The 16,481-nt window shown below is 41.5% G+C and overlaps 2 protein-coding genes across 2 annotated transcripts; one reads left to right on the forward strand and one right to left on the reverse strand.

The window, feature by feature from the left end:
• Positions 1-340: 340 nt before the first annotated feature.
• Positions 341-2,849, reverse strand: MONOS_2894 (uncharacterized protein; the record flags this gene model as incomplete). The annotated part of the gene is made up of 3 exons (XM_067872848.1): positions 341-2,235; positions 2,496-2,736; positions 2,799-2,849. The coding sequence occupies 3 exons, from the start codon at positions 2,847-2,849 to the stop codon at positions 341-343; spliced, it is 2,187 nt and encodes a 728-aa protein (XP_067725931.1).
• Positions 2,850-4,897: 2,048 nt separating this feature from the next.
• Positions 4,898-16,453, forward strand: MONOS_2895 (putative ubiquitin carboxyl-terminal hydrolase 1; the record flags this gene model as incomplete). The annotated part of the gene is made up of 3 exons (XM_067872849.1): positions 4,898-4,922; positions 5,153-8,580; positions 8,684-16,453. The coding sequence occupies 3 exons, from the start codon at positions 4,898-4,900 to the stop codon at positions 16,451-16,453; spliced, it is 11,223 nt and encodes a 3,740-aa protein (XP_067725932.1).
• Between the last annotated feature and the right edge of the window lie 28 nt (positions 16,454-16,481).

The raw sequence follows: 16,481 nt of genomic DNA on the forward strand, positions 1-16,481 counted from the left end.
GACTAACGAAATAAACTAACTACAAACTCAATAGTGAACAGAATAAGAGTGATTATAAAAAGAAAAACAAGAGCAGCTTAAAAATAGTCAAACAAACATTTCGAAGGAATTATCACTAAATGAGGCATTGAAAGCAGCAAGTGTAATTTTATATAGAAAAATGAGATATCAAAATGATAACTACAAATTTCGATGAAAAAAGCATTCAACAAAGGAAAATCACAGCAATGCAACTCAAGAATCGATTAAACTTTGAAATTGTCTTTGAATTCAATCGAGAATTAACTATGTAGTGTTTGAACAGACCAATTTGTCGCAATATTAAAAAGATGCAGGAGTTTTATGTGTATTCGCTCATAAACATTCCGTTCCCTGGCATCATCTGCTCAGACGGGAAAGCTGCCATTGGCTGTGCATTCGGAGAAGGCATAACCATCTGTCCCTGCACTGGATACACTTCAGCTGGATTATCAAATGCGCCCATTCCTATTCCCATGCCCATTCCACTGCCCATTCCCATTCCCATCTCCATCCCTGCCCCCATCCCCATCCCCATTCCTATTCCAGTCGCAACCTGAGGCGCAATGCCCAGCTGCATAGAAAGCATCTGCATCTCCTGCAGCTTCTTCCTCTCTCTTCGCTCTTTCCTCCTCTTTTTCCTTCTTTCGTGCTCTGTCAGCCCATCGTCTTCTCCGTTCTCGTTGCTGTTTCCTTCATTCTCGCTCTCTTCATCCTCATCGCCATCTTCCTCCTTTTCTCCTCCTTTGGGTGCCTTGTAAGGAGGCCAGTATGTCCTTCCTGAGCCCAAGCAGCAGACATGCAGAATAACAAACATAGACAGCCAGAAGCTGCACAGCCAGAACAGAATCATCACATTCGTCAGTGCCAGGAACACCACATCCAACGCAGAAAACATCGTCTTTGAAATGCTGTCAGGCGCAATCAGCTGGCTAACTGAATCGAAGGCGCCGTCTGTATGGTTCTTAACAGCTGATGCTCCAGTGCTGACAATTCTTTTGGTCTCTGTCCCAAGTTTAATGTTTGAGGGAACAATTCCTGTGCTTTCAATGTCAGCAATGCCGTCAATCAGGCTGTTGATGGTGTCTTTCAGCTTGCTCACGATTGTTGCCAGAGGGTTTTCTGCTTCGCTATTTGCCACCCAGTAGAACTCCATTATGCCATACAGCTTAGCTGCATCGAGGTCGATGATGCTCTTCAAGTCAATCGTCGTCCCCAGCACAGCCACAGGTTGCATGTCCAACGAGCTCAGCGGAAGCATCTCTGCCACTTGTTCCATTAGCCCACTCTGCTTTGCGAACTGCAGAAACTCCCCGCCATACACAAAGCGCGACGCCTCCCGCAGCAGACACCCGAGGATCCCAAACAGCAAGATGACCAGCCCGAAGATGAGGAAGTAGGCAAAGTCAACACACTGGCAGCAGCACAGGCAGCACTGCTTGGGGCAGCAGAACGTGAAGAGAAGCTGGACGACATACAAAACAACAAGAAGAACGAACATTGCAGCCATGGCGTATGAGCCAGCACCGACATATTTGATGACTGGTTCAGCAGCTGTGTTGTACTTCTCCTCGACCCCTCCCAATGGATTATTCATTTCAGAAAGAGAACTCAGCTTGCCTTTCAGCGTCGAGTCGAGCGTGCTTATCATATCGTTTGCTTGCTCTTCCAAACCATTCACGGCATTCTTTGCGTAATCAACAGGAGCAGTTATGTTTTCCAAAGGAAGATCATTCAAAAATGAAGAAGAAAGTGTTGCGAATGAGTCAAGTCCGCAATTGTCGATGTTCGTATGTATTTCTTCTAATCCCTCTGCAGCAACCATAAGCGTCTGTGTCTCATTTCCGTGTCCGGCTGTAACTTCTTGTAATGTGACGATCAGTTTGTGAAAGGTGGGTTCACCACTAACAAAACTGTAAAGCTCTTTTGTCAAGTTTGCAACTTTTTGACAATGTGCTGTGTGTGAGGACAGATCACTGAGATACGGCAGCCCAGTATATCCATCCACACCGCTACAGAACAGCTTTTCTTGCACCAATTCTATCTCTTTGTCAACGATAGAGGTGAGATTATTCAAATTAGAGAGAGATTCCGTCATTGCTGAGATATTGTCTGGTTTAATGTTACTGTTAATGGCTGCATCCAGTTGGCTTGTTATATCTCCCAGATATGTTGTTATATCATAATCTGTAATGTTAGCTATCTTTTCAAAGAAATCTTCGGAGGAAAGAAATAAAAGAAAGGAAAGATTATATCGCAAATTCAAGATAATAAGTCATAAAGAAATTTGCAAGTCAAAAAAGAAGTAGAAAATGTGAATATTCACAAAATGCAAAAGTTAGTCACCAATTACAAAATCAGACTTAACATTTCAACAAAAGTTCATAGACAAAATTCAATGAAATTTCACAAATTCATTCCACAAAATTCATAGCAGATTTCATCTTAAAACAACAGAAGTTCCAACTCTCACAAACTGTTTAGTCCATCTTTCAATGTGTTAATTGCATCGGTCAACTGTTGCACATCTTCAGAAACCGTTGTGCCCAATACATCTGCTTTTGTTTGTATATTCCCGATTACGCCATCCACATCATTGCTTTGTTTTTCATCAAGAATGCGTTTAATTTCTGCAACTGCATGCTGTTCAGTTAAATTCAACAAAGCAGTCGTTTGGTTAAAGCATGTCGGAGGGGTCGAATTAAAATCGCATTCGATCTGAAATAGAAAGAAAAGAAGAAAAAAAAATAAAATATTGCACAATCAAGAGAGACTCAAACGTTAATAAAAACTTCATCAATAGCTTGAAGATTACTATGTAATCCATCCATAAGTAATTTATCAATGTCAGTAATAGCATCACTCAAATCTGTTGCACAACTGTTAAATGAAAAAGGGAAAATGATAAAAACCAGTTTTCAGCATGAAATAAACTTAAAAGGAAACATCAGTGTGCAAACTTCGAAATTTCATAAATTGACGTATTAACTGTACTAATAACTGAATCAGCTGCTTGCAAAGGAAGATTATCTATTACTGCTTTTAAGAGAGATTTAACAGTTGTTGAGATATCATCTGGCACTATCATTATTTAAAAAAAAAATATTTAATTATTTTGAAAACATAATGTTATTATGACATCTTTAATTATGCACACATGCTGACACATCTGTAACAACTGATTTCACTCCTGAAAAAAGATTGTCCACATTTTGAAATGATTCGGGAACGGAGTTGAATTTCGCAGGTAATTCGAAGAATGCTATGGCCAAAACAATAACAAAAAAGCTAAGGTGAAATTGAAATATATCGAAAAAGCAAAAAATATTTATTATACGCGCTTAAAACTGTCAATATTGCGAAAGTTATCTTTGTGCAAATTTTGCAACATTTTTTTGGTCCAGATTTTGTCCAGCAGCAACAGTTGCAAACTGGTTCTTGACCAGGACAACAACAACATTGACAGCATTGGCCGAAAATCCAAACAAAAAACCCAAACAGCAGCACAATATATAACAAAAAAATGACAATGAACGAAATGCCAAAGCTCTAATAAATTTAAAATATGAATAAGTATAAAAAAAGAAAAAATACGAGGCAAACGACAGCGATTCCTGCAATTTGATTTGTTTCAATATTTGGTGAAGCAATTGTACCATTAGATATCAAAATTGAATTCAATGCTGTACCCAATGTTGGATACAATGTTGAGCCAAAAATTTCACCCGTGCAGGAGTTTCTTATCGAGTCATAAAAAGAATTTGCAAAAGCTACTAAAAAATTTGGATTTTCGTAATCTTTGAAAATATTTTAATTTTCCCGTTGCATTTATCAATAAAAAATAGCAAATTGATAGATACCAGAAACTCCATAGCATATTCCATTTTGTACAACAATAATCAAAAGAGAAGCGAACATTTTGGATCGTACTGTATATTATTTAATAATTGTGTTTTTAAAAATACTAATTATGTTTCGTTTTATGAAATTTGACAAATCAGTTAAATACATAATATATAAAAAAATGCGTATCTGAAAAAGAAATTTGTTGATTTTTAATTGAAAAATCAAATGATTTTTCAAAATAAATTTTTTGAATGAGTGATTATTATAAAAATTAAACTATTAATCCTTTTAATTTTTTTTGAAAATTTTTTGAATATTGGCAAATAAGCGTTGAATAGTTATTTCTATTTTCAAAAAATATATTAATATATCTCTTTTCGAACATCGTTGTTTGAACCATTTATATAAATTTTTTTCGTTATGAATACACCAAAAATTATATGAGTCGAAAAACTGTTAAACGTTAACAAAAAACATTAAATCAAAATGGAATTCTTTCAATCAAAATGGAATAGGTTTCAAGCAAAGTCGAAAGTGCTTTTTTATTCTTATTTTTTAAAAGTTGAAAAATATCAAAAAATAAAAAAAATATATAAATAATAAATAAAATAAATAATTTTTCAAATATTTTGAAAGGGCAGCATACTAACCAGTTATTAAATTAACAATGGAGAATGTGAAAAATAAAGTTTAAGACATATCCCATGATTTGTTTTTTTAAAAAGAAAAATTGAACTTAAAACGGAATCCTAGATGCAGAATAGTCAAAAGGGGAAGCAACAGCTTCCACCTCAAAACTCTACGTCTATTTTTCAAACTTTTCAACATTCCGATTCATCGAAAAAAAGAGTGAGAGCTGTTGGTTTGATACGAACTCAAGTCTCTCCAATGCTTTCAACTCCAAGTCCAATTCAACAAAAATTTACTCCTCCGTATCATAAAACGTTTAGCGTTACTCCTTCCCCTTCTTATTCGTCTTCAAAGTTTTCACCATCTTTATCAAAAATGGAATCTATTTCTTCTAATTCGCAAAATGACACTTCAAATTTACTCGCAAAGTATGCCAAAGATCTAGATAATAAAGGTCCAATATTTGCTCATCGAAACGTTTCACCGAAGACTTTAAATCAACATCATCATTTTTCAAAACATGATTCAAGCACAATCAATCCTCCACAAGTTATATCTACCTCAATTCAACAAAAACCTCAAATGGAAATTACATCAAAATCAAAAATACCTTCGAAAAACCAAGTTTTACACCCTAACATCTTTAAACTATCCACAGCTAAAGATAAAAATTTAATAACTACAAAATCATTCAGCATTTTGCCGCAAAATTCAACTGCAACAAAACAAGAAAACCGTTACAATCCAAAGAAAATAGAAACTTCGGTGTGCGATTCATTTGAGCGAAATGCACAGGATAACCAGAAATTCGAATTGTTGGATGATCAAAATCATCAAGAACCTTCGCATTCAAAAGAAAATAGAAACAAAGCTCGCACATCTTCGAAAGTGCGAAAAATTGAAAACGATGAATCTCCTGAGCTTTGTGAACGAAACCCACAAAAGTCAATGTTTTTTGGTAAAGACAAAGCGATGCGATTGCTCAAGTCAAATCCTTCTTCGACTGACTCACACGCCGAACATGAAAATGTGGAGGCACATCAACAGCACTCCGATGAGGCATCTGAATTGAAAAGAAAAAAAGGAGAGAAAAAGGAAATAAACAAGAAACAGAACGATTTAAAAGAAGAGAACCAGGCAGATGATGACAATCAGAACGAAAGCAGTATTTTTGCACCAGATTCAGTTGAAATGAAAGAAGAGGACAGAAATGCAACATCAATCAACAAGACAGAACCTCCTCAGAAAGAGGAGAGGGAAAGTCGAAGTGAAGAGAATTCAATAGAAGAAGAAGAAGGAGGAAAAGGTGAAAGAGGAAGAGGAAGAGAAAAAGGAAGAGGAAGAAGAGAAGAAGAAGAGGAATCTGAAGACGTTATTGCTGTGGAAGAAGAAAAAGGCTCACGCACAAGAAAGCAGAAAAAACTTGCTGCAAAAGCAGGAAAATCCAAAAGAAGAAGAGAAAAAGAAGAAGAGGAGGAGAAGGAAGAAGAAGAAGGTGATGATGATGATGGCAATGATGATGGGGAATATAAAGAGTCCAGAAGTAAGAAGAGTGCAATTACAAGCACTAACAGAAGCGAAAGACTTTCACAACGCAGAAGAAAAATAGAAAATGCTGAGATAATCGAAGATTCCCCAACAACATCCTCTTTTTCTATGCCAGCAACTTCTTTCTCTCCTTCTCTTTCTCCTTCTCTTTCACCTTCTTCTTCTTTTTCACCTTCTTCTTCTCTATCTCCTTCTCTTTCACCATCTTTTTCTCCATCTCAAACTCCCTTTCATCAGTTTTCTCAAACACCTTCTCCTTCTCCTTCTCCTTCCTCATCTGCACATGTTTCCAATTCTTCTTCTCCTTTTCTGACGCCATCGTCTTCACCTGACCGCAGCTTGTCTCAAACAAAACGATATTCTCCTTCATTGATTGATAGAAGGAGACACAGAGAAGAAAGAGGAGGAAGAAGAGGAGGAAGAGGGGGAAGAGGTGGAAGAGAAGAAAAAGAGGAGGAGGAGGAGGAGGAAGAGAAAGGAGAAAGAGGAGGAAAAGAGGAAGAAGAGGAAGAAGAGGAGAAAGAAGGATCAAAGAAGACGAAAAGAGGGAAGGATAAGCGGAGCAGCAGAAAAGGAAAGAAAGAGGAAGACAAAGAGGAAGACAAAGAGGAAGGTGAAGAAGAAGAGAGAAAGGGAAATGAGAAGGAAGAAGGAAACAAAGGAGAAAGTGAGATGAAAGTCAACAAACAGAAAGTTGGGAAGACTAACAGAAAGATTGTGATAGAAAAAGATGAAGAGACAACAGAAGAAGAGAAAGAAGATAAAAAAGAAGAGAAAGAAGAAGAAGGGAAAGAAGAAGAAAAAGGGAAAAACGAAGAAGAGGAAGAAGAAGAAGAAGAAGAGAACAAGGAGAAAGAGAAGCAGAGGCAGAAGAGAAGGAGATATAACAAGTCTGTGATAGCTATTGATTCACCAGATACAAGTGAAGAGGAGGAGGAGGAAGATAAAGAAGAGAAAGAGGGGAAAGAAGAAAAAGAAGAGAAGGATGAGAAAGAGAAGGAGAAGGAGAAAGAGAAAAAAGAGAAAGTGAATGAAGCAACCAACATATCAAAATCTGCCAACAAGCCAAAAGAATCCCTTGGCACAGAAATTGAGCAGACACAAATAGAAAACAGCGAAGCAGATGCGACTCTTCCTGTTTCCTCTTTTGGAGCATCTTTCTCATTCACTTCACCATTCATTCATCAAAACACATCAAAAGTGACTTCTTCTGATTCTTCATCACCTTCAACAACAACGGCATCATCATCATCTTCTTCTTCTTCTTCTTCTTTATCACCAACGTCTTCGTCTTCTTTATCTTCATCTCCAACTTCTTCATCTGCTTCTGCTGCTTCTTCTCTTCCTTCAACCAAAAGTGGCAATGAAGAAATCAACAGCACAGATTCACCACAAACAAAAGAGAAAATTCCTTCTTCTGCTTCATCTTCTCAAACAACATCATCATCAACTGCTTCTCCTTCTTCATCTTCATATTCAGCCTCTTCTTCATCAAACAACATTACTTCGACACAAAAACCATCAAATTCTTCCTCTTCTTCTTCCCCTTCCTCTTCCTCTTTATCTTTATCTTCCTCCTCTTCTTCCTCTTTATCTTCCTCCTCTTCTTCCTCTTTATCTTCTTCTTCCTCCTCTTCTCCATCTATTTTGTATCCAACCCCCCAAAAGCCTCTTTCCGACAGCTCCTCCACTCCTTCTGCCAGCCCCACCAGCACATCCACTTCATCTTCTTCTTCTGCCCCTTCTTTCACTCCCTCTCGCATCCTCCGCTCAACCCCTCCCCCTTTAATTATGCCTTTTTCTTCTCAATCATCATTGTCTTCATTGTCTTCATTGTCTTCTTCTTCTCTCTCTTCATCTTCTCTTGCACAATCACTTGGGATTGGAATAGGATCATCTTCAAATGGAGATAGTTTTGCTTCTTCTTCTTTCTTCTCCTCTGTCCTTCCTCCATTCAATCTCGAAGATTCCTTATCTTCTTCAGTATCATCATCATCCTCCTCTTCCTCTTCTTCTTCTTCCAACCCAGATTCCATTGATGATTCATCCTCCTCTTCCCCCTCCTCCCCCGCCACCCCCTCCTACTCCCTCTTTTCCCCCTCTGCCTACTCCCTCTCAATCACCAGCGCCTACACCCACCTTTCCCGCACGCGTCCCACCCGCTCCGGCTTCCTCAACCTCGGCAACACCTGCTACATGAACTCCACGCTTCAGTGCTTCTGCTCTTGCTTCCCCTTCCTCCGCGCCCTCCAGCGCCTTCCCCTCCCCACGCACCCAGAGACGGCTGCCCAGCTGTGCAAGACACTCGACATGGCCACACACTCACAGCCGAGGGGGATTAATCCAAAGGCAACGGTGAGTCTGCTCTGGGACGAGCTCCATCTGACAAGAGGAAGACAGCAAGATGCACACGAGTTCTTGAGACTGCTGCTGGAGTGCTTAAGAACGAAGTATGAGGAGACACAGAAGGGAATAGTGGGACAGTTGAAGAGGATGAGGCAGTGCAAGTTGAATGGCAATGAGGAAGGAGGTGAAATGGTATTGTGATAATGATTGTTATTATTATTAACAAAATTATTTAACGTTCTATTTTTTGTATTCATTTTATTATTAATCTTTCATTTTTCTATTAACATTATAGTCAAACATGTCATTGCGTTCGCCTTCTCTTCTCCGATCTCCTTCTCCAAAACCTCCTTCCCTTTTTTCTCCTCCTCTTTCTGTTTCCACACGTCGCCGTTCTCTTCGCTCTCAATCACCTTCTGCCTCTTCTTCTTCTTCCTCTTCCTTTTCAACTGGAAATGGCACTTCATTCAATTCTCTTGTATCTCCACCTCACTCTCTCTTCTCTTCTCTCTCTTCTCTTTCGTCATTATCTTCTTCCTCCTCTTCTTCCTCTTCTTCTTCTTCTTCTTCTGCTTTCCAGTTTCCTTTCCTCAGCCAGCAGACAAACATCTCATCTTCTCAGCCATCATTAAATGACTCTTCTTCTCTTTCTGATTCTTCTTTATCTTCATCATCATCTTCTTCTTCTTCATCTTCTTCTTTTGATTCTTCATTCCCATATACTTTCTGCCAGCCATCTGAAATATACTCAAAATGCTCCTATACACTCACTACAGCTGAAGAACTGATGCAAACTGAATGCGGCCTGTTGAATTCAAAAGGAAGAGGCAAAAATTCATTTCTGAAAAAAAACAAGAAAAATAATTTGAAAGAGAAAGAACAACAACAGAGGAAAGAGAATATTCATTCAAAAGGAGATGCAATGAATGATTCATTCACTCCAACACATTCTGACAGAAACAGCAACACTTCACCTTCCATGTCACTTAAATCTTCCTATTCACCCATTTCAACCTCAACTCCATCTTCCTCCTCTTCCTCCTCTTCATTCCCCACCATCACCGATGACCTCCTCCTCTCCTCCTCCATCTTCCACAACCCGATCACCTCCACCTTCCGCGGCGAGCAGCAGACCATCCTCCGCTGCGTCTCCTGCTCCCACAGCACCACCTCCACACAGGAATTCTTCGACCTCTCTGTCCCCATCAAGTCTTCCCTCATGTCCTCGTTTCGCACCCTCTTCCGCCCTGAGTGGATGAGGGGGGAGAACAAGTTCCAGTGCGAACGCTGCCGCACACAGACCGAAGCAACCCGCCGTGTCATCTTCTCCTCCCTCCCTCCTGTGCTCACCCTCCACCTCAACCGCTTCGCCTTCACCCACCGCACCACCAAGAAGGTCACATCTGCCTGCCGCATCCCAACCTCCTTCGCCTTCGACCCTGCCGTGCTGTCCCCTGAGTGCAAAGAGAGGAACTGTGTGTATGCTCTGGTGGGAGTGGTGATACACGTTGGGGTGCAGCCGTCGGCAGGGCATTACACAGCGCTGGTGAGAGTGGACGACCCGCTGGCGAGCCTGCCAGACACACAACAGATGGAACAGTTCATTCAGATGAAGAGGAGGTGCGTGGAGGAGCAGCAGAGGTTCATTGCAATGAAGGAAGAGGAAGAGGAGAGGAAAAAGATGGAGGAGAAGAAGAGGAAGAAGGAGGAGAGCTCAAAGGGAGCGAGGAAGAAGGCAGGGAAGAGAAGAGGGAGAGGAAGTGAAGAGAAAGAAGAAGATGATGATGATGGAGAGGCAGAAGGAGGAGAAGGAGGAAACAAAGAAGGAGGAGAAAGAGAAGGAGAAGAAGCGAATGAGAAGGATTCAAGACACAATGAAGAAGCAACAGTGCATCTGCCACCAGAATATGAATGGAGGGGTGTTGATGGCCTTGAGGCAACAGTGGAAGAAGTGGAAGGCGAAGAGAATGAGCTGAAGATGAAGATGCAGAAGAGGCAAAGGAAGATGGGGATGCGAGGGAGTGAGGGAGGGAGAGAAGGGAAAGCAGAAGAGGAACCGGAGGAAGGCGATGGAGACGAATATGATGATGAAGACGACAACCAGATTGAAGAAGAGATAGATGAAGACGCATGGAAGAAGGAGTTTGAGGAAGAATATGCACAGCAACTGGGATCAGTTGCGAGCAATTTGCATTTTGGATACAGCGGAATAGGAGAAGAGGAAGAGGAGGATGAAGAATTGTATGAAGAATTATGTGAAGAGGAAGAAGAAGGTGCTGAAAAAGAATTGGAGAGCTTGAAGAATTCCGATGACATTAGCACACTATCCAAAGATGAAGCAATGAACTTGTTATCTTCCTCTGCATCAGACATAAAACCAACCATGCCACTGAAAGAAGAAGGCAACAGTGTTATTTCCTCACTCGATCTTCCTTCATCCTCCACCGCATTCATTCCAACTGCCCAGTCTCATCAGCAATCACTTCAATCCAACTCTGCTGCTGACACAACTTCTGCTTTCCCCTTAATTCACTCTTCAATTCCCTCTCTTTCTGCACCAGAAGCAACACATGCTTCTGAAGCTAACCCGTTTTATTCAATCTCTTCTTCTGATAACAATAGCAATGATATTAGCAACAACATATTGAATCAAGAACTGAAGCCAATTGTGAATGCATCCACAAACAGTTCAGCACCTTTTTCTTTGAATTCTCCTTTTAAATCAAACAGCCAGCCAGCAAAAGTTGTCACTTCTCCTTTCTCTTTGCTTTCACCGCAACAATCGAATAATTCATCACCTTCTTCTTCTTCTTCTTCTTCTTCTCTTTCTTCTTCTTCCACACACTCATTCACTCTAAATATCCCTCCTCCTCTTTCAGACACCTCATCTGCTTCTTCATCTCCACCAACCAACAACAGCATATCCACTGCGAATTCTTCAAATGCTCTTTCTTCTCTCTCTTTCAACACAACAAGCACATCACCTTCTCCTCTTCCAATTCCTCTTCCTTCTTCTTCTTTATCACCTTCACCATCTCCATCATCATTATCATCATCATCTTCTTCTTCTTCTTCAAATGTTGAGATGTCTTCTTCTCCATTGTCTGTGTTTCAGAGATATGATCCAGCCATTCATTCACCTCACTCTGCACCTTCTGCTTCACCTGCCATCTTCCCTGTCCTTTCATCTGATACACCCACACCTGCATCTTCCTCTTCTCTCTCTTCCTCCTCTTCTTCTTCCTCTTCCACTCATTTCTCTCTCATTGCCATTTCTCCTTCTCCTTCCCTCCATCAGCAGTCACTCACAGGCACCGAGTACACTTCCATGCCCTTCGTAGCTGCACAATATCCTTTCCCCCATCCTTCTCCACCTGCCGTGTTTCCTGCCCCTTCTCCCTTCATCTTCACACCTGCTGAAACGCCCACTGCTTCTTTCTCTGCACATTCATCGCATTCTCAACAGGCTCCTTCTGACTCTTCTTTCTCTGGATTTGCTTCAGCACAGACATCTGCTCCATTCACTTTTCAGACTCCTTCATCAGCTAAATCATTATCTTCCTCTTCTTCCTCTTCATCTTCCTCTTCTTCATCAACAGCATTGTCCTGTCTTCAACCAGAATCTGCCTTTGCCCCACCCGACAGAAGCATCATCCACATCTCTCCTCCATCATCATCATCACCCATCCCAATCGCTGCTCCTGTGCTCAAGCCAACTGCCTCTGTCCTGTCTGACCCATTCATCATCTCCTCTTCCCTCTCCTCTCTCACTCGCCCTCTGACACCTGCCCAGATCACCAGCATCCAACAGACGGTGCCACTGCAACACAGACGCTGTGCACATCTGAACAGAAAGCTGTTTAAGATGATTCAGAAAGCACAGGAACACTTTGTTGCTTCGGCAGCTGCACCGAACATCAGACGGCTGGCTATGCACAAGGCAAAGGAAATGGCGCAAGTGAAGAGAGAAAGAAGGAAGGAGCTGAAGGGGAAAGAGCAGAGAAGATTGAAACGAAACACGGCAAGTGTTGCTTCAAGAAGGAGAGGGTTGAGAAACGAGAAGAAAGAAGAAGAGGAGAAGAAGAGCATTGATGAGAAAGAAGAGAAAGATGAGAAAGATGAAAAAGAAGAGAATTTGAAGAGAAAAGCAAGTCGAACGAATCAAAAGCAGTCTCAGGCAAAGACTCATCAAGTTCCGAAGTTGAATAGGAAGCGATCATCAAATGGAAGATTTCTCAAGAAAATAGAGGCAGACGAAGAAACATCAGCTGCAAAAACTGAAGAGGAAGAGGAAGAAGAGGAAGGAGAAGAAGAAGAAGGAGAAGAAGAAGAAGAAGAAGCAAAATCAAAAGACAAAAAGAAAGAGAAAGAGAAAGATAGAGAAGTTGATGTTGTGACAGTAGCAGATGTTCCTTCAGCACACGAAGAAGGAGATGATGAAGAAGAAAAAGAAGAGGAAGAGGAAGAGGAAGAAGAGCAATCAACACAGAAAGACAAAAGAAACAAACGAAGAAAAAGGAGTATTCAATCAGGTAGAAGCAGCAGTCGCTCAGAAAGGACAAGAACAAAGAGAAGCTCATCCAAACAGGAAGCTCACTCAGAAAAGAGCGAAGGAAGTGGAAGACATGGAAGAAAGATCTCAATAATTGCAAAGGATGACGAAACATCGAATTGTGAGAAAGAGGATGACAAACAGGAAGACAGCAGTGAAAGTGAAGAAGAAGCAGCAAATAATAATGATGGTGATCACTTGGTAAAGAAGCCAATTAAAAGAGCATCAAGACAAAGGGCAAAGAGAAGCAGAACAGTTAGAACGAACAAGGATCAATCAAATGCAAACAACGAGGTTGAATTGTCTTCAACAGATGACAGCGAGGCTGTTTCAGAAATAACAGAGTCACAACTCATTGGGAAGAAAAGAAGGAGAGGAACTGTGTTGGTTGATGTGGATGCTGAAGAAGAAGAAGAGGAAGAGGAAGAAGATAATACTGAAGAAGATTGTGGCGATAATAAAAAATCAAATGAAGGAGAAAACAAAGATGTTAACAAAGATATAACAAACAAAGCAGAAGACAAAAAGATAACGATTGATGATGAAGCCGAAGAAGCTGCAGTGGCAGCAGAAGATAAGACAGTTATATCTGTTGAAGAGAACGAAGGCAATTCTGCTCAAGGAAAAAGACAGCGCATTTGTGTGATTGACACTCCAGGCAAAGCGAACGAGCTGCATGATTTGACAGAGGAGAGTGTTGTTGAGATAAAAGAGCCATCAAACACTCTTCAGAGAAAGAAGAAGCGTGTTTCTGAAGAATTGAGTGAGGATCCAATCAAAATACCAGACGCATCACGTCCTTCACAGCAAGTGAATGCCCCGCCAGCGGCTGAAGCAGAAAAGGAGAGCAAAATCAAAATGAGGAGAAGAAGAGCATCAGAAAGAGAATTGATTTCGTTGGGCATTATTGACGAGCAGGCAAAGAGAATGCCGATGACTCGGAACAAAGGACTGAAGAAGGAGGAGAGCAAAGACGATGGCCAGTCAATCTCAACAAGATTGAGGAGCAGAGAGACTAAGAAAGAGGAGAAGAAAGGAGAGAGAAATACAAGATTGTTCCAAAAGGTTGAAAGTGCTCAAAGGAAAGAGGAAAGCCACAGAAGAAAAGAAGAAAGGAAAGGCAACGAAAAAGAAGTGATTCAAGTGACAAATTCAGATGAGACACAGAATCACAGCACGCGAAATAGAAAACAACAAGCTAATCAAAAGACAGAGAAACGAGAAAAACAGAATACAAAAACGATGTCGCAAACAAAACGAAGTAAAGAGAGAAGAGCTGCCAACAGCAAAGCCGAAATTTTGGAGAGCATATTGAAAGAAAACGACACAACTGATGGTTCCGAAAGCAGCGATCTGTTTCCTCAGTCAGAAGAAAAAGAAGTGAAAGAAAGCAGAAGCAGAAGCAGAAGCAGAAGAAACAGGAGAGAGAAAACGAAAAATGGAGCTGGAACTGCAAAGAAAGAGCATTTGGACAAAGAAAGTGAAAATGAGAAGAAAGAAGAAGCAGACAAGAAAGAAGAGGAGAAAGAGGAAGAAATAGAGGAAAAAGAAGACATTGAACAAGAAAGTGGTACAGATGAATTTGAAGATGAAGAAGATGAAAGCAGTTTGTTTGAAGATGAATACGGACGCCCTCAGATGTCACGAATTGTCATTCCTGCTTTTCTGTTGATATTCAAAAAGGAAATAATGGCAAGAAACGCAAAGATAATAAGCGACCGAATATATCGCCACGAAATGATGAAGAAGCGAAGAAGACTCAGAGAAGCCAAAAAGATGAGAGAAACATTGATTTCTTCATCTTCATACAATCAGAAATCCAAATCAAGCAATTCTTTGCCTTCAGGCAATTCTTCTGGCTCACTCGCCATGTCAAATGCCTCAACACCCGCTTCATTCACTATCCACACTTCACCCCACACTCCACTCTCAAAGCCATTGGCAGCACATGCCAAGTTCCAACTGCTCACTTCACAAGACGATACACCTTTTGAGCAGACGCTGCATCAGCAGCACTTCGAACCACTGGTCCAGATGCAAAATGGAGCAAGCTCAAAAGAGTTGATTCCTTCGACTTCTTCTTCATTCACAACATCAACACCCTCAGGAAAATCACATTCAGCTATCTCTTCTTCCTCTTCCTCTTCTTCAGCTTCACTTTCATCAGCAATGCGTGTGATGCCCTTGTCAATCACCCCAGTTCCTCTCTCTTTCTCTTCCATCACATCGTCTCCTCCTTCCATCCAGAAGCAGTTCACACATTCACTCACACACTCTCATTTTCTCTTCCCGTTTCTGAACCGTTTGGCGAGCACAGACCACTCTGGTGCTTCTCCACAGACATCAGGCACTGCAGATATTTCTCCATATCACTCAAGCTCTTCCTTCAGCAAGCTCTATCTGTCTCCTTCCTCCTGCTCTCTCTTCTCCTCTTCAAATGGCATCATCCCCAACCAGATCCCCCTTCTCCCTGTACCTCTACCTGAGCCATCGCTGTCACTCCCTTCAGAAAAAGCGATTCTTCAGAATGCTTCTATTGCAGTGTATCTGTCTTCAAAGCTTGCTCCAACTACTTCCACTGCCTCTCGAACTGTGTCTGGCTCAAATAGCTATTGCTCTTCATCTGACCGCCGAAGCCCACCTCCACGTGGCCGATCGCCTGCTCCTTCCTCTTCCTCCTCTAATTCGCGTGGAAAGGGCCGCTCTTCCCCCGCACCTGCATTTGCTATCACACCACCTCCTCTGCCAGGCTTTGCAGATGAGTCTGAAGTGCTCGCCACATCAATTCGAGGGCGATCGCGTTCAGCATCGCCATCCAGTTTTGCACCAGCTTCATCTGCTCATTCTACTTCACATTCGACTCATCAGCCTTCTTCTTCTTCGTCGTCGTCGTCCTCTGGTGCTTCAGGTGCTCCGAATGGAGTGCTTTCAGATCGGAGAAACAGATTTAGCTCAACTCTTCTTTCTCCTCCTCGTGTTCGCTCTTCACAGTCACTTGGCTCGGCAGACGGCGTGCTCAAGTCTTCTTTGGATATGCCCGGATGTCTCAACGGAAATAGCTCATCCCAACCAAATTCGGCTGTGTTTGCACCAAAACCTTCAAAGAGATCGAACTCTCCCCCTCCCTTTTCATTCACTCCACCGCCAGGACAGTCTTCTCAATCAACATCATCATCATCAGCTTCACAATCCTCTATGCTTCCCAACCCGTTTTCTTCAAAGGCTCGTTCGCGTCCTTCAACTCCATTTGCATCTTCTGCTCAATCTGATGACACTGCCTCATCGACTTCTGATCCACTGACATTTACTCTTCCTGAGATTTTGACATTGGCGCTTTCAGCCAACCGCGGTGAGTGGATTCTTTGTGATGACTCAGACGTGACAAGAGTTGCGCTTTCGACACTTGCACACACGTTGAATGGAACACGCAACACTTCACACACACCTTATCTCTTGTTCTACACACGCATTGACCCTCCTGATGAGTACAAGCAACTGGCAGAAGAAGAATGAAAAAAAAGCTCATCGATGTTTTCTTTGA

Source organism: Monocercomonoides exilis (assembly GCF_001643675.1).
Source record: "Monocercomonoides exilis strain PA203 chromosome Unknown scaffold27-1312184, whole genome shotgun sequence".
Lineage (NCBI taxonomy): Eukaryota > Preaxostyla > Oxymonadida > Polymastigidae > Monocercomonoides > Monocercomonoides exilis.